The sequence below is a fragment of the Lonchura striata genome, chromosome 1 (genome assembly GCF_050655825.1).
Source record: "Lonchura striata isolate lonStrDom1 chromosome 1, ASM5065582v1, whole genome shotgun sequence".
Classification (NCBI taxonomy): Eukaryota; Metazoa; Chordata; class Aves; order Passeriformes; family Estrildidae; genus Lonchura; species Lonchura striata.
In genome coordinates, this window is record NC_140703.1 from 6200141 (window position 1) to 6222920 (window position 22780).

The 22780-nt window shown below is 46.5% G+C and overlaps 2 protein-coding genes and 1 long non-coding RNA gene across 6 annotated transcripts in view; 2 read left to right on the forward strand and 1 right to left on the reverse strand.

The window, feature by feature from the left end:
- Window positions 1-6965, reverse strand: part of MOGAT2 (monoacylglycerol O-acyltransferase 2) — a 28140-nt gene extending 21175 nt beyond the window's left edge. Inside the window, exon 1 of the mRNA XM_021532463.4 lies at window positions 6740-6965. Coding sequence (XP_021388138.2) covers window positions 6740-6833 — 94 coding nt within the window. The 5' untranslated portion in view covers window positions 6834-6965. The remainder of the gene's footprint in view (window positions 1-6739) is intronic.
- On the forward strand, window positions 6958-10650 carry LOC146768577 (uncharacterized). The gene is made up of 3 exons (XR_014958126.1): window positions 6958-7174; window positions 7473-7569; window positions 10345-10650. It is a non-coding gene; the product is annotated as an uncharacterized LOC146768577 (long non-coding RNA).
- A 9193-nt stretch (window positions 10651-19843) lies between these two features.
- The window catches only part of MAP6 (microtubule associated protein 6), a 41883-nt gene continuing 38946 nt past the window's right edge, over window positions 19844-22780 (forward strand). For 2 of the 4 annotated variants that reach the window (XR_014958182.1, XM_085590605.1), the window contains exon 1: window positions 19844-20648. Coding sequence is in view for 3 of the 4 variants with exons in the window: in XM_085590605.1 (XP_085446731.1) it covers window positions 19930-20648 (719 nt within the window). In the remaining variant the exon portion in view is untranslated. The remainder of the gene's footprint in view (window positions 20649-22780) is intronic. The other 2 variants (XM_021532424.3, XM_085590544.1) reach the window with 2 other exon arrangements.

The window sequence follows — 22780 nt, forward strand, 5'->3', positions numbered from 1 at the left end:
AGGGGCCCATTCCTGTGCAAGAATGGACTGTCAGTCTGAAAGTTACTGTGGATGGGACCAAAGAGACAGGAAGGTTCCAGAAAATGTACAGTTAAATCTGCATCCAAATGAATTCCAGCCTTAGGCAGGCACCTGATTATTTATGCCATTTGCTGAGGAGGAACAACTCCGTGCCACTGTCTGAACACCAACACTTTGTGGGCCACCAGTGGCCAGAAATTTTCCACAGATCTCTCTTAGTGTGTTCCAAAAGTCATGTCAGGTCCCCAGACTAAATACACCACCACCAGCCCCACTGCTCAGAAGAAATGGGCAGGTTTGAGTTGCAGACAGGTTTGAGGTTGCAAACAGACATGATCCTCATCTGCTCCTTCTGCAGGTCTGGATATAGCTCCTCCAGAACTTTATACTATATTTACACTAAAAATTTTGGAAGCAAATCCAAGCACATCAAATTTGATCCCTTACCCTCCTGAAACATCGTAGGAACCCCAAGAATTAGAGTTCCTGGGCTCTGTGAAATTGGATTTTTATGTTGATTTTAAATACATGAAAAGGAATCAGTCTAAAAATGTTTCTCTCTATCACCCTGTGTAAAACAATCAAACCTTTTGCTGCAATTATACTTCTGGCAGCTTTTCTAAGTCCAGTAATGCCTCCACCCCTGTGGCTGCCATCAGGAATGTTTTAGTTTAAAAAGATCAAACCTGAGCCTTTTAGGGTTAGAGTTTTTTAACTAAAAGACTCTTTTTAGGATAGGTATGTATGTGATAATTTTGATAACAATTGTATTAACCATGATACCTTTCAATCTGTGCATAGATTAATTATTAAGGCCATTAAAGGAGTGTTTTTGGTTGAAAGGAAAAGGGGAGATGTTGGGATGTTGGGAGATACAAGACAGATGATGGACTTTGGACCTGCTTAACATAAGAATCTGGTAACAGGTGCCTTGGCAAAAGCAAACAGAACTTTGAAAATTAGATCTAGGTTGCAAGAAGATTCAATCAGAGAGGTTTACCAGAAAAAGAAAATCTCATTAAACTCTGCGAGCAAGAGATGTTGTGATATGCATAAGTTTGTGTATGTGATTTTAACCTAATCATTGTAGTAAACATTACTAGGCTCCCTAAAATGCTATATAAGCATTTGTATCCCACAATAAATTTGGATTCTGATAACTGAATCAGTGTCTCTCCCATCTCTCTCCGTCACCAACATTGTGCTATAGCCCAATGGCATATGCTAAATTGCTATAAAATGGTTTAAGCCCTAACACAGAGCTCTTTCAAGGCAGACAAGGGCTGTGAGAGCAAGGTTAAGGGCATCATGCAAGTCATTGCAGATGCATGAGTTCTGTTATCTGGAAACAGATAATTCTGGGCTGGGCTGAGATTAGCTGCTGCACTGTACACTGTCATGGAAAGTAGAGACTGCTTCAAACCAAAACTAAAACCAAAGGGTCCGTGTCAAGACAGAATGCAATATGCAGACCCCAAATCTTGCACTTTCTGATGAGTCCAGATTCAGGAAGGTTTCTCTCTGGTTGTCCATGGTGAGGTTTGGCTCTGGATGAAGCATTCATAGGCTGGTCCTGGACTCTGCAGTGCACTTGTTTAGCAGGGTGCAGCAACTTTTCATGGTCCAAGACCCAGGATCTCACATCTCCATGGCTGTATGAGACTCAGCAAAGAAAAGACATCAATGTGTATTTGATGGGTTTTTTGGTGGTTTTTTTTTTTTTGCCGCCTTTTTTTTGTTGTTGTTGTAGTTGTTTTTGGTTTTGTTTTTTTTTCTTTTACAGGTCAATTGGTTTCCTGAGCTGGATTCTGGATTCCTTCAAAGAAGCTCATAGCTTCTTTATTTCAAAGAAGCAAAAATGAAGTGGTGGGTTTCTTATGCTGAGTATTGCTGTGAGCTGTAAATTCCTCTCTGGACAAGAAAATAGCCATATCACAGACAGCACAAATATGCCATGGGCTCCAAGTAAGCCATGGGTTCCAAAGGAGCCACGTGTTTCAAAGCACATGGAGAATTTCTCTGACTAAGTCTAAGCAGGGACCATGTCCCATCAAAGTGCTCCTAACCCAAAATTTGTTAATTCAGCCTGAAACAGGGAAAACTGCAGCCCGCAGAAAGAGATTTTTGTTATAACAACAGCCCAAAGTGAGTCAGATTCATACTGCTCTTGCCATGACGGTTTGCAAGATCATTGCAGAACCACAGAATGCATTGGGTTAGAGGGATCTTAAAGACCATCCAGTTCCAACTGCCCTGCCATGGGCAGGGTTGCCTTCCACTAAAATAAGATTGTTCAAAGTCCCATCCAAGCTGGCCTTGAATGCTTTCAAGATGCACGTTGCTGAGGTCCTCAGTGCCACCCTGGAGTCCCTGATTGTGGCCACCTGCACAGATAGTGCACCCTTGGGCACAGCTGATGTGGGCAGGCTGTGGACTACACTCAGCTGCCCAGGAAGCCTGATCATTCTGGTACCACATGCCCTTTGAGCCAACCCTGATGACTCCAAGGTTCAAAGTCTGGGTGTGGCACACTGGGTCTGTAGAGGCAGCATGCCCGGATCTACTGGCCCTACACTGGGTTTGTTTGCCAAGGTTCAGCTCTGCACTCATAGTTCTGCATGGAGTATCTGGACAGGTGTCCATGCCCAGTGGAGAGTGGGAATGAGAGAGGCAGAAGGAAGAAGTGCAGCAGGCTTGGGCACCAGCACTGATTTCAGTTTTCTGCAGTAGCCTGGTTCCACTCCATTACAAGGGGGCATTGGTCAGTACTCAGATCATGTACTGGGAAGGCAATAGGGTCCCCACTCCATGCCCTGCAACCCATTCTTAAAACTTGCACTCCTCCTCCAGCAGCTGTCAGCCCCTGAAATAAATACAACTTTTTGTCTCCATGCTCTTGTCAGGAGCATCCTCAAGAAAACTGGCAGTATGGACAATGCCTGCCTGTTGCAAGGGATGCTGGAGCAGAGCTCCTTGCCAGCACTGGGGCCAAGCTGCTGCCCTCACCCAGCATCCTGCAGGAAAAAATGAGTCCCCCCACAGTTCTTGGCTTCTTAGGGGATGCACTTGCACAACCACAGCAACCGAGCTGCCTGCAATCCCTGCTCCTGGGATCTCTGGCTAAAGGGCTGGGCAGCAAATGGGTGTTTCAGAAGCCCTCTTCTGGAAGCAGAAGCCCAAGCCTATCTCCCAACAAAGAGCAGCTGACAGCTAAATCCTCCCCACTGAAAATCTGAGCTCTGTGCCTCAGGGTTATAACAGTGCAACAAGGGGTGTTTGGCAGCTCATGGGATGAAAATAACATTATTGGCATCTAGCTCATGCAGTGGTTAAACTGGGAAATTTTAGGTGGAAAGCTCCAGGCTTAAAGAAACTTTGTAAAATGAACTAAACCAGCTGGAACTGCTTCATAAGGTTTTGTTATCACCTTTCTAATGCCCCTCTTAAGAGCATTTTGGTTTCAGATTGTATCACCAAAAGAAACCCAAACCAAGCCCTAAAACAAAACAAACAAACAAAACACGCAAAACCCCAAACAAACAAACAACCCACAAAAACACACAAAAAACCCCAAACAACTAATCAAGCTCTTCCTGGGAAAAATGATAAGCTCTTGAAGGTCAGCCATGGGAGAAGGAGAGGGTTTGGGTCTCATCCTCATTCAGAGCAAGCTGCAATTCCCTGCAGGACGTAGAGCCTGTGTTTGCAATTAACTCCTACAACTGCAGAGGATTCCTCCCTCCTGGCCATTTGCTGTCATTCTGCTGGCTCTAGAAGTTATTTCCACCTCTGGAAAGTCAAGTGCCAGCTTGCTTCCAATACCAAGAAGGGAAAAACCAGAAGTACAAATTGTTTTATTGGAAAACATTGTTGAAGCTCCAGAAGCCCAACTGCATCCATGCTGAGAATGTTGGATCGCCTGTGACCACATCTCTGCTGCATCCCAACTGAATCATGGACTCTGGAAGGAAATGCAAATGCAGGGACAGAGAGGGAATCATAGAGCACTCCAAATTGTCCCATTCTGGTTAGCTGTGTCCAAGACTGCATGGCTCTTGCCAGATTTCCATTCTCTTGACAGGTGTCTCCTCCTGCCAGGTGTTCTCTGGTGGCAGAAGGTTGATCACATGTGGGATGTCTTCTTCACTAGAATGTTGATCACAGGTGGGATCTCTTCTGCTCAGGGAGACCCACAGGGTTTGTAACACAAGTAGACAATGGCACTAAGGATGGCTGTTTGGTGCCTCTCTTCTAAAAAAAGGTAGCTTCATCCATCCTGGTGACCAGCAATGGCCCCTGGCCTCTTGAATTGCACAAACTGGGATAAGGTGTTGTTCAGAAGAGTGATACTTATGAAAGGAATGAGAGATTTGACTTTACAAACAAATTAGTTGATAAAACTAGCACTGAGATAAAAGAAACAATGGAAAAGCTTCCACTGATTGACAAACTGTAGGTCTGCTGATAAATAAAATTGGATACTGAGACATGAAAGAAACAACTGGAACAACCATAAATTCCATAGGAATTCCACTGATTGCTACAAGGGGAAAAAAAGGCTGGGGGAGTATACATATAGAAGGTGGTCTTAGGTATTAGGCATTTCAGGAAGGTTCCTGATGGGCTGCAAATGGCCCCAGACATTTTACACTGATAACCTACCTCTGATATTTTTATTTCCATAAAACTAGGAACCACTGGGATGTCACCTGCCAGCCTGATGGGCTGTAAATGCCTCCAGGCAGTTTGCACTCCCTGATAATGTGCATCTGTGTCTCCCATCATCATTTCCCTGTGCAGCCTATTCAAAACAGCATGTGTGTCATTTCCATCAGCACCTGATGTCCTCCACCAAGCAGTGACTTTGTCTGCATCTTAGTTTGCTGATGTGTTTTTTCCTCAAACTGCTACAAAAGCAGAGTCTCCAATACTCCACCAATAGTAGCATTCCTCAAGCATGGTAATTCTATTTCCTATTCCTAATACCAAGCAGAGCAACAACTTAAAGCACAAAAACTCTAAACCTAGAGAGAGGAAAGAGAAGTGGAAAAACCCACCCTGGTTTAGATGTTGCATAAGACCTGTAAATATTCCCATGCATAGGCAATCAGCCATGCACTTCCTTGGTGCCACCGTGCTCTGATCAAGTGGTGAGAACAAGTCAAAAACATTGGCACAGACTGCTCAAAGAAGCTGTGGCTGTCCCATTCCCAAAACCCTGTTCAAGGCCATGTTGGATGGGGCTTGGAGCAACCTGGTCAGTGGAAGGTGTCCTTACCTGTGGCAGGGCGTGGTACAGAATGATCTTTAAGGTCTCTGTCGACCCAAACCAGCCTATGATTGTATGATTATGCTAAAGGCACTATGGTGTGGTACAAACCAGAGCAAGACCAGTTATTTCACAGCCCCAAAAAACACCACTGACTTGGAGCAGAGCCCCAGGCAGTGGCTCCATGTCAAACACCCCTTGTGCAATGATAACCAGGATGTTTTGGAAGCTGATTAATAAGGTACCTGATAAACCTTCTTCTCCTGGCATCCTCAAATGAAGCCAGAGCACCTTTCAGTCAAACTTAAGCTACCGGAGACCATCCAGGGACATTTTTGATAGTTTCTCCTGCATTTTGTGATGGCATGAAGAGCAAGATGACTGACAATGACTATGTGAGCAGATGTTTAAATCTCTGCAGGATCTGACGACATAAAGGTGGACTGGCTTCTCTTCTCAGACCACCAGCTGACATCTCCTCACATGCTGTCTGTACACATTCTCCCCCACACCCTGTACACACATATCCCCTGACACACAAATCTTTTAGGAAATAATGCTATGGCACTGTGAAAACAGCATGGCAAAGCTCAGGCCAAGACCTTATAGGAATGGACTGTGGGTTTCTTTAGGAAAAACACACAATGCAGTGGAAGCCATCACAAAGGTAGGCACTAATTCCTTGTTAATCACTGACAAGAGTCAGAGGAAGGGGATGGCAGCTCATCCCATTGCTCCCAGATCACTGACAAGAGCTGGAATGAAGTGAAAATGAAGGGGAAAAATCAGGTAGGAGCCCCACATCTTCTTAGGAGCCTTTTTCCTCCATTGCAGGAATGGAGATGCCCTGGGCTAAAGGTAGGTGAGACTCCATCTCCAAAGCCAGAGCCGGACCACACCTGCAGCTCCCTCTGTGTACAGTGCTCAGCTATACACCACCCCATGAGATGCAGGAAAACTCTATTTACTCTGGCTGTTTCAGGCACTCCCTCTGCTTTGCAGGACATGTCTTGGCACCAATCTCTCCTATCTCTAACATCCATCACCAGGGACAAGAGAATATGACAACACTGCAGGTGACAATTTAAAGGGGAGTTTTAGTGGCCTCTCACATCTTAAATCATTTTATAATCACGCACAGCTTCTGCCTGGTGGGTTCACAAGGTTCAGCGTGGTGGGTTCACAAGGTTCAGCCTGGTGTGTTCTCGTTTTCCTTGCCAAATGTGCTTATGATTCATGTATGTTGTGAGAGTGTTTTGAGGCCAAATGGGACAGGAGCCAAAGCAAATCCATATCAGAGTGCTGCATAAAGAGAACAATTGAAGCGCATAAAAATGTAGGGGATTGTAACTGGATGATCTTTAAGGTCCCTTCCAACCCAAACCATACTGCAATTCTATGGAAAGCTTCTCTGGCCTCTCAGAAAAAGGAAAAAGGGATCTCTCTTACCTAGACACAGGAAGCTGAAGATCCATTGAACCACTGATGCTGTCTGAAGCCTTCTCTGCAGTGGCACAGACAGTGGAGCAAACTCAACTTTCATCTTGGGCTCTGCAAGCACGTCTCACAAGGAGAAGGAAGCAAGTGGCAAATGCAAAGTGCAAAGTCAGTATCTCTCCAGTGTAACAGTAGAAGGGATTGTGCAATGTACAGTCACAGTGGTGGCTGCACACAGCACCACTCTGTACAGGGAGGAGAGGGAGGTGGCATGGACGTCACACCATCATGACTCACAGCACTGCTAGATGGTGACAATTCCATGCTTCTTCCACCCAAATCTGGAAAGTAAACTGCATTCAGGACCCAATCCTGCTTTCAAGATCCCGTCTCTTTCAAATTTTGCAGTATTTGGATATTGGCAGAGACAATGAGGCATTCATGCTGGTAAGCCAGTTTTATTTTCCCCCTTCACCTACAAATCACCCTGTGCACAGCAGGAAGGGACAAGAATGTTCACAAAAAAAAAAAGTTTTGATGTGATGTGGATGGGTTTCAATCTCAGCCTAGGAGGTGGGGAGATAACACAAATGTGTTTCACTGCTGAGCACAGGGTACATGAGCCTCATGTCTCTGCCAAGACATGGATGGGGCATCTGAGTTTCCATGTGCATCCTTGCACAAATTTATATAGGTATAGAGAAAGGAAATACTGCTCCTGATTTGCATTTGTGTCTCCAAGCAGGTGTGCAGTCTGAGCCTCTGCCTTGCCATGTGCAATTGACTATGTAGGAAAAAGAAGTTTGGGGGGAAAAATCCTCAAGGACTGACAAGTCCCTCAGGTAAGCAACAAAATCATCTCATCAGAGGGCTGGGAAAACCAAAGGTCTCATTGTAACCAGGATATAGAACAATACTGTGAACAGATCGTACTGAACTATGAGCACTGTGAAAGGACTAGCCATGTACAAAGGCTTCACTCACATATCTAAGGGGCATTTCAAATCCCAAGGTCACCACAGCCAGGGATTACAGGATAAAACTAAAAGCAACCTTTGGCAGAAGCAAATCAGAGATGCTATCTGAAAAATAATCCCTCCCCTTTGCCAGGCCTAGGAACATGCTGGGCTATGAGGAATCTGTTAGACTCAGTTTTCCCAAATCACTAGGATAACAGGGTTCTGGTGAAACCCCAAGGGATCTCTTCCTAAAAGAATTGGTTGCTTTAATTGAGCTAAATATGGTTTAGATTTAACTCAAATCTCTCCCCATCCTTTGTCTTCTACTGCGAATGTCAGGAGCCTCTGAGAGACAACTGCTCACTTTAAAAATCTTAACAAAAATACAACAAAGGACTAAATAAGGAAAAAAATTGCAGTGCTGGGAACTGCCTTTGTGGCTGACTGCCACGTGGTGGGTTCACCTTCAAGACGGATGCTCAGTCTTTTATACCCCTGGGGGTTGCATCAGCCAACCCTGGACCCTCCCAAAGTTTGTCAGTCAGATCTCCTTTGCTGTTTATTGGTGGAGACTCCTGTCTTGTAACTGGGTTGGAGGGTCAGGTGTTGTCATGCTGTGCCCCTTTAGCAACAAACTTTTGCATTCCTAACTGCCCCATGGAAGGGGCACACGTGCACACACCTTCTTTTTACCTGTCCTTGATAACACAGGCTGTTGGATGGTAACAACACAGAATGGGGGAAAAGGCAACTATGGGGAGAACAGAGGACATCTAAATTACAATAACATAACTATATATCAATAAAGCTTCTCTTAATAGTCACATAATAATCATCTCTTAATTGCAAAATCAAATCATCTCATTATCCTGATTGCTTCAAGAAAGCAAAGGAGGTTTTTAATTATTTCAGCACTGTTACCTGGAGACAGGATGTTTCCTGATGAGAAGCCATCAGTGATTTCCAAAATTCTGTGGGGAGATCTGTGGGCGCAGGCCTCCTGGTCTTCCTGGACTGTGTGACAGCAGCATTGTCAGAGAGGTGGATGGTGGGACCAAGAAGAGGTTAGATTGGTTATTAGGGAAAATTCCTTCCCTAAAACAGTTTTCAAGCCCTGGAACAGGCTGCCCAGGGCAGTGGTGAAGCCCCCATTCCTGAAGAGATTGAACATGCATGTGGCACTTGGTGGGCTTGGCAGTGCTGGAGGAATGCTCAGAATTAATGGTCTTGCAGGACTTTTCCAACTGTAACAATTCTGTGACTCTGTGAAAAATTGTTGCAGGGACATCTCTGGTCCAGTGTGAAAAATTGTTGCAGGACATCTCTGGTCCAGTGATGATGCTTCAATGTGTTTTCTATCCAGCACTCTTGTTCTTGCTGGAGACTTGACATGCCAAGGAACTCTTGATTTTCACTACTTAAAAGAGTCACACCTGTGCCCTGGGGACACCTAGACATGTGGGAAGCATTTTCTGCCCCCAGAAACTTCAGGCTAAGCCCTAGAGCAGTTGTATTGCTTAATTTCAAAGCAGTTGCATTGCAGAGTTACAGGTTTTTGTTTGTGGCTTATTATGACAAAGAAGCCTCATCTTCTGGATTTATTATCAAGTCATGTCCTTGGAAGACCTGACCAAGGAGTTAAGCAATGTTCATCTGGGTAATAAATATTTATGTCCTGCTTTGCTGTGGTTATATAATTTGCTTTTTGTATTCCTACTTTCTTAATTAAGGAGAGAAAAATAAATACTTATAGAGGACTTTGAAAACTTCTGCTTAAATAAGAGAGGAATCACAGATTTCCATGCAGGACAAACTGAAAGAGATGCATCTCTTTGCTGAGTGTAGATAAAATAGAACCTGTGACTTAAAATCTCTGAATCACAGAATAATTTAGGTTGGAAAAGATGTCTAAGGTCAGGGAGTCTTATCATTCCACCAGCACTGCCAAGGCCACCACTAACCCATGTCCCCACGTGGCACATCCACATGTCTGTTAAATCCCTCCAGTAATGGGGACTCCACCACAGCCCTGGGCAGCCTGTTCCAGGGCTTGACAACCCTTTTGTGAAAGTTTTTTCCTAATTTCCAATTTAAACCTGCCCTGACACAACTTGAGGCCTTTTCCTCTGATCCTGTCTCTTGTTCCCTGTGAGAAGAGACTGACCCTCTCCTGTCCCCACCCTCCTATCAGGAAGTTCCATAGAGTAAGAAGGTGTCCATCCCTCCCAGCCTCCTCCTTCCTGTTTTAGGGAAGAGCAGAGCTGTGTCTCTGAGTTTGCTAACCCATTCAGATGTGCCCAAACACTGAGCTCTGATCTCTGTATATCCTGATACCTTAATCAGTCTTACTTCCTAACCCATTCAGGCATTTGCACACATTTGGGCCATGACAAAGCTCCAACTACATTCCCCTTGGCTTTTCCCTTTTCAATTATATACAGTCATTTGTTCAATCTCCTATGGCTTGCATTTAGTTTGGGAAAATTAAGCTCCTTTAATCTCTCAATAATCTTCTGTAATACCTCTGTCAGTGGCCATTGTTATTCAATGGAGCAATGTCCCTCTCAAGAGTATGAGGAGGAACTTGTAAGCCCAGAGTCTTGGAACTGTGGGTTTTTTCAAGTCACCAGGGTAAGACATGCCCATGTCACTTCACAGGATGCACATGAACACTCCCAGGATCCAGGATCAGGGCTGGGAAAGCCTAACTCAGAGGATCTGCAGGAAGATAAGCAAGGATCAATGCAGTGGCTCATACAGGATGCCAGGATACTGCACAGCTGGCCATGAAGTGGACCTGTGGAGTTCCTTGCTAAAGCCCCATCACATATAGTGGAACTTAGTGCTCCAGCAGAAGAACTATAAGCACTCTTCAGATCACTGCTCCTCTCTCAATCATAGAAAATCCCCTTTTATTTACCCTAAAGCCTCTCATTCATTCATATTAGCTCCTAGAGCTTATATTAGCTCCTAATAAATTAGTTCCTAGACTAATTTACCCTCCAGTAGCCAAAATTATCAGAAGAAAACTGAATGTACCATCTTGGTAGTTGCACAGTGGATTCTCAAATTCCCATATCTTTCTGACCCATCACACCTTCAGTAGTAAGTGTTCCTCCCAAGGGAGGTTCTCCTCCTTTCTAGCATCCCAAACCTATGTGATACCATTTCACCAAGCTTGGTCTTTGTCCCTCTCCAGCTCTGAGTGTGAGAGAAGCTCACTTCTGCCTGGTGGATTTTTAGGGTTTGGGGTTTTTTTAATACAAATTCTTTCAAATCTTACTTCCTTGTCTACCTGTTACAAAATCACTACTTCTGATTCTGGCTGTGTTATGCCAGTGATTTTCATTAAAGAATTTCATGTCTTTTAGAGCACTTGATTTATTGCTCAAATTTTCTTTTTATGCACTTCAGTTGTTCTCTTTATGCAGCACTCTGATACGGATTTGCTTTGGCTCCTGTCCCATTTAGCCTCAAAACACTCTCACAACATACATGAATCATAAGCACATTTGGCAAGGAAAACGAGAACACACCAGGCTGAACCTTGTGAACCCACCAGGCTGAACCTTGTGAACACACCACGCTGAACCTTGTGAACCCACCAGGCAGAAGCTGTGCGTGATTATAAAATGATTTAAGATGTGAGAGGCCACTAAAACTCCCCTTTAAATTGTCACCTGCAGTGTTGTCATATTCTCTTGTCCCTGGTGATGGATGTTAGAGATAGGAGAGATTGGTGCCAGGACATGTCCTGCAAAGCAGAGGGAGTGCCTGAAACAGCCAGAGTAAATAGAGTTTTCCTGCATCTTATGGGGTGGTGTATAGCTGAGCACTGTACACAGAGGGAGCTGCAGGTGTGGTCCGGCTCTGGCTTTGCCTTTTCTTTACTGAGCATCTTAATACAGAAGATCCACTCTGTTATGTGCATTTTAGATAATTCGTGCTTGTGAGAAATAGATGTATGAAATGCGTTATATTGGTCAGAAATATTCCTCTAAGTTTTCTTAAGCACTCAAGCTGGGGATGGGAAGGTTGCTTCACAGAATTTCAAAACCGCAGCTGGCAGCAGGGAGAAAAGGACCTAATTTGCAAACGAATGGACATGGCCAGCTAGAAGATGAGTGCTTCTCGAAGGTAATCAAGGAACACCCAGGCGATGAATACTTGATAAATATCTCAGACTGAAACAGCCAGAGCCATCAAGAAGACACATCTCAATGTGGAGTTCCAGTAACCCTCTGGCATACATCGCTTTCAGACACAGTTTTGTTCAACTCAGCAGAGAAAAGAGACTCTATGAATATGTGAGACTTTGAATGGGAAGAAAAGCCCTCACCAAAATCCCTGCCTCGGGCAAAATAAACTGTATAAACAGCGCTTGAGCAGGATAGGTGTGAACACAGGAGACCCTCTCCTGCATGGTCAAACCTGTGTCTCACCCAGGGCCAATCCCAGGCATGGCACTGACTTTTTTTTTTATAGTGGCTTTTTTTTGTTCTCAAAATTTATATTTGGACCATTTAATATATTTTCTTTATTGTATTATATAATATATAATTATATATATATAAATATATAGATTATATATATTATATATATATATATATATAAAATAATATAATATAATTATATAATAACACAATCTATACCTTTACTTTTACCTATAGCCTATCGTAACTAGTCTAATTACCATATTCATGTTTCTATTCTCTAATCACTGAAAGTTAGTATGTTACAGTTTAAGCTAGAAGTTGTTTTTCAGTTTTCTTGCTGTGGAAAATTCTGAGACCTTTTTTCTACTTGCAACATCGGCAGACTTGTTTGCTTGTGAAATCTTTCTGCTTGGTAAAAACTTTTTTTGGGGGTGGGTTTATCCTTTGCTCGAAGCCATAAAAACTCCTTCTAACATATCCTTTGCCTTCTTAGTTATCCAGTAAAACTGGCTCAGCAATTCTTTTCCTCTGTATCAAAACTTGCTTTCGTTTCTATTCCTGCTTCAGATTCTACATTCAAAAATCTTTCTGCCAAATATACATATCTGTGAGACTTTCTTGTCAAACTTTCGTCCTTCCCAACACACTTTGAAAGGTTTTCTGCAGGAAAGTCCACAAACATGTGCAGGGCCTCTGTGGGCAGCAGTTCTCAGAGCAAAACTGGGTTCACACTCTCACAAAAGACCATGGCAGCTTTAAAATAAATGAAATTATTGAGAATATTTAAAAATAAACACAATCTTGAACTTTACCAGTAAGAAAGTTTGATCCGATTGCACATCTTCCTTGCAGACCTTGGGTCTCCATCATAAGGTCATTCTTTTCCAATTTTCCTTGTTCCTCTTTCCATACATATATTAAATACTCTACCAATAAAGGGGACTATGGGGAAAATAGAGGACATTTAAACAACAAACCACAATAACATAACTATACATCAATAAAGCTTCTCTTAACATACACACAATATTATTCCCTTAATTGTAAGAGCCAATCATCCCATTACTCATCTATAACAAATGCAAAAGCTTTTTGCTGTTAACATGTAGTGTGCATGGAAACACAGAGCTGGGGTCTGACAACAGCAATTTCATAATGATTCTATAATCTTTGCTGCTTGAAAACTACCAAGGGCTGCTGGTTGAGAGTGGCTAAACATGATCCTAGGTGTGCCCAGATGGGCAAAAGGACAAGGGCATTTCACCTTTGTCAGCAATGGTGTGTCCAAAAGGACCAGGGCAGTGAGCATCTCACAGTGCTGGGCCCTGCTGTGGCACATCCAGTCCTGGGGACAGTCCTGGGCCCCTTACTCTGACAAAGACATTGAGGAGTTGGACCATGTAGAGAAGGGAACAGAGCTGGGGAAGGGTCCAGAACATGAAGAGTGGCTGAGGGATATGGGGGGTTCAACCAGGAGAAAAGAAGGGTCCTTTTCGCCTTTCCACCTGGAGAAAACTGGGAACCTTCTCACTGTCTTCAACTCCTGGGCAGGACTTCCCCCCTTACCACAGTAGAGCTTATCTGCTCTATCCATCAGATGGTGCAATAGCTCCAGATATTCTCCCCCTCCACCCCAACATGAATTGATGAGATAACCCAGGCCAGCTTGCCTAGCTAGTGAGTTATTTCTCTCTGGCAGGTAGAATTCCCAATAAACAACTGGCCTTGGGAACAAGATGGGGGAGATAAGCTCGAGTTCCTGACTGAGAGACACTTCACTTTACCAACTATAAAAACTACACAAACTTTCACAGAGGCAGAAGCCTCCTACACACACCTTGGAAATGTATAGGACTTCTCCCTAGAGTTAAGATGCAAATTCTGTGGATACTTTCCTGAAAACTGAGTGAAAGAATTCTGTGTGTACTCCACCATCAATTTGGTGGCAAGTTACATTGAATCCTAATCTATACTATTTCTTAGCTAGCTGTAATATAGGTACCTTTTTATTGTGCACTACATTTTATCTACTAGGTATAGGTGTTACCAGTATTGAGAACGGGATGGGACTTGGCTTGTCTGGCCCCTGCTGCTGGACCAAATGGCAGCAACTGTGGTGCTTCACCCCAGAGACACTTTTGGCCAGCTGGGAGCATGGAGACAAGGCCAGACATGCTGGAGCTCAGGTGGCAGTGGCATGGAGATTCAGGGTCCCCTCCCTCAGAGGTTTTCCTCTGCCAGAGAGGCTTTAAAGGCGATGGTGAAGGAAAGGAGTCAGTTCTGATGGAGGGTTTTAATCCAGAGCTTTTATTCTGGTCTGCAGGCTCCAAATCCAATCCCTGCTCCATCAGAACTCCCAGACCACATGGTTCCCCTCTCTTTTACCTGGGGGATGGAAGGGGGGAAGGGGTAGGGAGGCACCAACCAGGTACAGGAGAGGAGGTCTCAGGGGACAAAGGACACCTGGATGGCCCAATGCTCCCCCGGGGGTGGAGGGCACCTTTTAAATCTGCCAAATCACTCAATGCCCTTCTGGAATGCCAGGAGTGACAGACAGTGCTGCCAGGGTCAGGGTGGGGAAAGGAGGAATGATCGACCCACCTGGGAGGAAATCTTCAGGGGAGGAATCGGGTTTGGGGGTAAATCATGAAGGCACAGCGCAACAACTAGGTGTTTTGTTTTATCCTGTGTAGTAAGTAGTCTGTTCAAAGACTTATGTCTGTTAATTTTGTGTCTATTCAATAAATTATTAATTTTATAATAGACCTAATCAGCCATTATTAAGAGCTTGCAAACAAGAGCAATCTGGGTGCAGGCTGCCCCAAACAGAGCAGTGCCAGAAACCTGAGTCAAAGGCAGGACTTGTCTAAGCTCAGCTCCATTCATAATAACTCCTTGGAGGGAGGTTGGAGCCAAGTGGAGGTTGGGCTCTGCTACAGGTCAGGAGGAAATGGTCTCAAGTTGCACCAGGAGAGGTTTAGACAGAATATTCTTCATGGACAGGATTGGCAAAGGCTGCACAAGGAAATGGTATAATCCCTATCCTTGGAGGGATATAAAAGCCATGTAGATGTGGCATTTGGGACATATTATAGATATGTGCCAAATATATTATACATATTACATATTGTAATATGTAATATTTCAATATTGCATATTGTAATATTGGCTTTTCACAAATGTTAAAATGGATTTTATATGTGTAATGTTAAAGTAACTTTGTCATAAAGATATAGTTTTTATTTCTGTTGTTAATTAAGCTTAGACATAGTAGTGAAATAGCTATGCTTGTGTTAAAATGCCTGCTTGGATGGGATAACATCCAATGAACATAGGATGAGTATTCCTGTTACAGATAGGCCAACTTCAGACTCACCGTCTGAAGGCAGAGTGGACCAAGGCCCAAAACTGACAATAATTATAAAAATGGACCAAATCCATAACCAAGGAATATGCATGCTCTAAAAAGGTGGACCCAAGGAGGGGCCATGTAAAATATGTAAATTAGTCTGGGAAAATGTTAATTATGCATAAGGGTCTATGAATATGCATCAGTCTGATGTAAGGGGAAATGTATTTAAGGCGGTATCTCCGAAGAGAACAGTGTGGTTTTGGCTGAGTGCCACGATGCACCCAGCCATAATAACCTTTGCTCTATGGTCCTTGTCTCCTATCGTCCTTTATTAAACTTTTTAAATTTTCACAGGAGAGTGAACGTGTTTTTCACAGACACATTTGGTGGTGGCCTTGGCAATGCTGATGGAATGGTTGGTCTCGGTGACCTTAGGGGACTTTTCCAACCTTAATTATTCTGTGATTCTGTTTCAAAGCCCAGCCTAAGCAGAGATGAGCACATCTCTCCTGGATGTACAGAGTACACCACACACTTACAAAGGTAATACACAGTGCATTCTTGCCCCAGAACACTATGGCTTGGGTCCCAACTTAGAAAATTCTAAGAGGAGCTTCCTAAATCTTTCATTGCAATCCTCACTTTTAATTGCACTGGATGTAATAGCAGGAATTACATAGTTCTGGAAGAAAAAGTAATGTCTATGTAAAGCCACTTCTAGTTGATATTTATTTATTCTCTTTCCAAAGGCAGCTCTTTGAGCCATCCATCCCCAGAACTGGGTGCTCCAATACCATCCATAAAATGAGCTTCCACAATTTGCCTATAGGTAATAATGAAATTAAGCCATTCCAAGCAAAGAGAAGTAAAGAAGAAAACCAAAACCAAGCCCAAAATCCTGAGGGCCTAAGAATCAATAAGGGAATACAAAGCATTGTAGTAGAGAAACAATCCCCACAGGGATAATCCTGCTTTTCACTGCACTCCGAGCAGCTGCAGTCACTGATGAGTGGGAATTGCCTTTTCTCTTTGTAAGAAGCATTTGGGTGTGTGGATTTCACTGGTTTTATTTGAGTTCTGCTCCCGGTGGAAATGCTGGCAGTGCCGCAAGGCTGACAAAGACTGGAGTGCTTCAAGTGTGGATATGATTGGGGTGCAAATGGACTTTATTGGCATCAGGGAATAAAGATAAAAATGCAGAGAAGAATGGAGGGGTTGAGGGAGTGATGGAGGGACAGTGGGAGAATGGGATGGAGGGATGAAGGGATGGAGAGAGACGAAAGGAGGGATGAATGAAAAGATGGAGGCATGGAGTAATAGAGTGATGGAGGAATGAAGTGATGGAGAAACAGGAGGAGGAATGGAGTGAGGGAGGGACTGATGGCAGGATGGAGAAGCAGAGAGATGGTGGAAGGATTGGAGGGCTGGCACGATGGATGGGGTGAAGGTGGAGGCAAGGCTAGAAAGGAAGGTGGGATTTGGGGCTGTGAATCAACCCTGGGAATCAGATTTCAGAAGAAGCCATCAGCAGGAGACGGTGGGAGGTGTTTTGGTTTGGGTTTGCAACTGCAAAAGAGGCAAAAGGAAATAATAAAATGTGTGGGTGTAGGGTGTGTGTGTGTGTCTGGGCATACGTGTGCACACAGATGGGCAGCTCCTCTATGTGTACACATATGAGCAAGTATCTGTGCATGAATGCATGCACATGGGAGTACACACGTTGTGTTTATGTCTGTCTGCACATGGGTGTTGTTATCTGTTCACGTGTTCACATGCATGTGTACAGCATGTGCACATTTGCGAGATTGGACATGTGTATGTGCATCTGTGTCTATGTGCACATGTGCATATGTGTGCATGCATGTGCATAGAGGAATGTGCTTGTGCATGCAATTGTGCATATGCATCATGTGCACATATGAGTGGACAGACACGTCTAGCTGTGTGTGTGTTCATATGTGTGTGCATGTTCATATTTATGTCTGTGTGCATGCATGTGCTTGCACATGAGAATGCAGGTGTGCATACCGTTGTGCATGTATGAGCATGGGGATGCATTTTCACAGCTGTTCATGTGCATGTTTGTGAATGTGTTTACAGGGGTGACTGAAGGGAAGGGAAATAAAGTTTGGATATTAGGAAAAAGTTTTCCATGGAAAGAGTGATAAAACTCTGGAATGGCCTGCCCAGGGTGGTGGCAGAGTCACCATCACTGGAAGTGTTTAAAAAAAGACTGGATATGCCGCTCGGTGCCATGTTTTATTTGAGGTGTTAGTGCATGGGTTGGACTTGATGACCTTGAAGTTCTCTTTCAACCTAGTGATTCTGTGAATTCTGTGAATTCTGTGGATTCTGTGGATTTTGTGTATGTGTACAGGTTTGAGTATGCGTGCATGTGTTTGGATGTGCTTGCATGTATGCGCAGGCATGTGTGTGTACACACGTGTGTACAAATGTCAGTGTGCACTGCATATACACTTATATGAGAACCTGCATGTGTGAATGTAATTTGTGTGGTTTTGCATGTCCATGCGTCTGTGTTCAAATGTGTGGTTTTGTGTGTGAGTTGACATGTGTGTGCATGTGCACATATGCCAGTGCAGGTGCAAGTGTGTCTTGCCTGTGTGTTTGCACTCCTCTGCATGAGTGTATGCAGGTGGGAATGACTGTGCATGCGTGTGCACAAAGACATGGGCACCTTGCACATACGTGTGCAGGTATATGACCAAGCATTTGTGTGTCTGCACACATGCATGGGCATTTCTTGCATGTTTGTGCTCTGGTGTGTGTTCGTGCAGGTACATGCACACATATATGGGCATGTCTCCACATATGTGTGCAACTGTGTGTGACTGTGCAGAAGTATGCACATAGACACATGCATTTCTTATGTGTGCGTGCAGGTGTGTGTGTGACCACATATGTACATGTTTGCACACGTGGTCACCCTGCACATATGTGGGGGATGTGTGTGATCAATCATGCAGGTGTGTCCACACATGCGTGTATGTGACTTGCCCACATGTGTACAGGTGTGTGATGATGTATGTGTGCACACACAGAGGAGTGTTTATTGGGTTTGCCTGTCTGGCATATGTGTGTGCAGGTGTGTCTGTCCAGGTCTGTGCACACATGGGCCACGTGGATGTGTTGTCTCATGTGTGTGCAGGTGTGCAGCTATGGATCTCTGTGGCAGTGCAGCTGTGTGCACACACACATGGGCTTTTTAAAATGTGTATGTGCATGTTTCTGTGATCCTGCACGTGAGCGCACACAAGTACCTTGTACATGTGTGTGCAGGCCTGTGACCAAGCATACGTATGCACACATGTATGGGTGTGTTTCACACGTGTTTGCAAGTCTGTGTGGCTGTGCAGGTCTGTGCACACACACAGCCAAGTCTCACGTGCGTGTGAGCTGTGTGGCCGTGCAAGTGGGTAGCCGTGCAGGTGTGGGCACACATAAAGCCAATGTCACACGTGTGTGCAGCTGTGCAGGTGTGGGCACACATAACGCCAATGTCACATGTGTGTGCAGCTGTGTAGGTGTGGGCACACTCATAACCACATATCACACGTGTGGATGTGCAGGTGTGTCATGCATGTCCGTGCCCTGCCTGTGTGCGTGCCGTGCTTTGCCCGTGTCTGTGCCTTGCCCGTGTCCGTGCCGTGCTCGTGCCCTGATCGTGTCCGTGCCCTGCCCGAGTCCGTGCCCTGTCCGTGTCCGTGCCTTGCCCGTGTCCGTGCCCTGCCCGTGTCCGTGCCCTGCCCGTGTGCGTGCCCTGCCCGTGTGCGTGCCCTGCCCGTGTCCGTGTGCTGCTCGTGTCCGTGCCTTGCCCGTGTCCGTGTACTGCCCGTGTCCGTGTACTGCCCGTGTCCGTGCCCTGCCCATGTCCGTGCCCTGCCCGTGTCCATGTACTGCTCGTGTGCATGTGCTTTGCCCGTGTCCGTGCCTTGCCCGTGTCCGTGCCCGTGTCCATGCCCTGCCCGTGTCCGTGCCCTGCCCGTGTCCGTGCCCTGCCCATGTCCGAGCCCTGCCCGTGTTCGTGCCCTGCCCGTGTCCGTGCCCTGCCCGTGTCCGTGTACTGCTCGTGTCCGTGCCTTGCCCGTGTCCGTGCCTTGCCCTGCCCAGGTCCGTGCCCTGCCCGTGTCCGTGCCCTGCCCGTGTCCGTGCCTTGCCCGTGTCCGTGCCTTGCCCTGCCCAGGTCCGTGCCCTGCCCGTGTCCGTGCCCTGCCCGTGTCCGTGCCCGTGTCCGTGCCTTGCCCGTGTCCGTGCCTTGCCCTGCCCGTGTCCGTGCCTTGCCCGTGTCCGTGTCCGTGCCCGTGTCCGTGCCCTGCCCGTGCTCGTGCAAGCCTCGCCCCTCGCCCAGCCCCCGGCGCGGGGCGGAGCCGAGCCGGGCGCGGAGCGGAGCGGGGGCTCGGAGCGCGGAGCGGTCGCTCCCGGCGCGGGGCCGCCATGGCGTGGCCCTGCATCACCCGTGCCTGCTGCATCGCCCGGTTCTGGAACCAGCTGGACAAGGCGGACATCGCCGTCCCTCTCGTTTTCACCAAATACTCGGAGGCCACCGAGCATCCCGCCGCGGCCCCGCCGCGCCCCGCGGCCCCCATCGAGACCCAGCCCGGCGGCGAGGCGGCCGCGGGGGCCGGAGCAGCCGAGCCGGCTCCCGGAGCCGCCCGGCCCGGCCCGGCCCCGCACGCCTCTCCCCCCGCCGACTCGGTCATGCGGCACGACTACAAGCCGTGGAAGGTGCAGCGGCCGGAGCCCAGCTGCAAGCCCAAGAGCGAGTACCAGCCCTCGGACACTCCCTTCGAGAAGGAGACGCAGTACCAGAAGGATTTCCGTGCCTGGCCTATCCCCAAGCGGGGCGACCATCCCTGGATCCCCAAACCAGGACCTTCCCCCGTCCTGGCCCTGGAGCGCGCTCCCCCGGAGAAACCGGCTCAGGAGAAGCGGCGGAAGGTGCACCTCGCTCCCGAGAAGAAGGAGGAGCACCCCGAGGTGGAGGATGAGCATCCCAAAGCAGTGCGGCCCGGGGATGGCAGGGAGAAGGGTCGGATGAAGGCGGAGGAGGCGGGCGGGCAGCCGGCGGAGCCGAGCAGAGGCCGGGCGGCTGCCGATGCTGTCAACAGGCAGATCAAAGAGGAGGTGGCGGCGGGGGTCAGCTCGTCCTACAGGTGAGAGGACACATCCCCTCCCCTCCCAATCTAGATCCCCAACTTGCCAGCCCCTTGTCAGCTCTTTTCCAGTCCCCCTGTGCGCTTCCCTGGAGGAGCATCCCACCTTGGGAGTGAGGCTGTGAAACATGGCAGGGGGCTTGCCGATTTCCTGTCCGGGGGGTGTCCTTAAATTCCCCATCTCTCTGGGAATCGATGATGGGGCAGTAGGTATTGTGCAGGTACTGAATACATGGACGGTTTTTGTTAGCGGTTTGCTGGGTTTGGCAGCAGGTTTGAGTGTCTTTGTGTCTTTGTTTCACCCCCCCCCCCAAAAAAAAAAAATTTTGCATTCCAAAATTCAAAGACATCCACCACCATGGATTTCCATAGGGGTAATGTTTGGGGTGACCTGCGTGGAATGTGCAGGCCACCTCTGGTCCTTTCCAAGCACATCCCTGGCTGTCATGCTGCAGCCAGCCCAAAGGACCGGCAACCTGACCATATTATCGGGGGCCCATGCACGAGTGGGATGCCCCACATGCAGGAGCACCCCAGGAAGCATCTCAGGCTGGCCCACGCTCAAGACAAAGCATCCCGAGGATGCGCCAGGATGGGGGACATGCATCCTAGGCCGCTTGGGTGGGGCAGCCTTCAGATGCTGCCATGTTTTAATGCAGTGCAGCAGGGGATGACACATCCTTCTGTCCCTGCCAGCACCTCTCCAACCAGCTAGAAATGGATGTCCTTATTTCACTTCAGCAGTACACCTTGTTTGGGATTTGGGTTGTGAAGCTCCTTGCAGTGAGCTGCTGTTGTTTTCTCTGCAGGTCAAGGCGTTAGATGTGTTGGAAATGCAAAAACAAAAGTGGTGGGGTGGTTGCCCTGCATATACGTTTGCAAGGAGGATTTGCTGCAGTTGTGTTTTCCAGCACTTTCTTTGGCAGAGACCACCACTGCCCAGACCAGGGTGGAAGTGGCATAGAGCAAAGCTGTGATGACAAAAAGTGTGATTGCAGCCGTTTTGCTTTTCCCCATATGTGTGACTGCTGAGTTGTTTATGCCTCTGAATGATTTATTTTCCTTCTTGGGGAGATTAGAGGTGACACCTGGCCATCAAGCAGGCCATTATTCATGCGGATTTAAGATGCAGCAGGGACTTGACTCCTCTGAACCACTGAGCAAAGCTGACAGTCATCTGCTTTCCCCCTTCCCTAAGTGGGAAACAGTTCAAGCAGTGAGATGTTGATTTTTGCTGTCATTTGGCATCAGTTCTTAACTCTTACTGGGTAATGCTGGAGGCTCAGGTGCATCCAGGTGTGATGGTGGTGCTTGGCTGAGACACAAGAAAGTGGCCAGGGATTTTTGGGGTCTCTGTTTTGCAGGGTTGGAGAGTGTTGAGAAATGGGTCTCTGGGAGTGACACGGCCCTTAAATCCACTGTGAACTGTGATTCAGCTTTTTGTCTGCTCACCTTCTAAGGTCTGGGCTCGTGCTGGAGATAGCAGGGATAAAGCAGAAAGCTCTCCTGGAACTGGAGAGCCGATGTGTCGATGTGTCACTTCTCTTCCACTGCTACAAAGGAGAATCGGACTTATTTGCATATTTAAATGCAGATTGCTCACCTTCCTATCCCTCCCGTCTACTCCAGCAAATTCCTAAGGCACTGACTGGGCTAGGATTCCTCCCTAAGGAAAGGGGTTAGATTAGCAGGGATGTTAAACCAAAGAAGAACTAGAAGGACTCAGCTTTCTTTGTGTTGCTTTTTGGCTTTCACAATATTTTAGGGCTTCTCTATCCACTAGGGAAAGTGTTCTCCCACTCCCATGATTTTCTTCCTTGCCGCATATTGCAGGAGTGTTTGCTCTGATGCTCAGCCATACAACATAAGTGCCTCTTCATTAATTAATGAGTGATGTTTTGGCTAATTGTTCTCATTTTCTGTTCAAATTAGGCATCTTCTAAACGTTGTTTATTGTCTGGATTATTTTAAAAAACCAAATTCTCTAAATCCTAATTACTGCCAAGAACCTGGCTGCTGATGTGCTGGGTGGATATTGTACATCTCCAGGGATGGGGACTCACAGCCTATTGGGGCAACCTTATGGGTCAGAAATTACCTCCTAATGACCTCTTGCTACAGAGGAGCAAGGA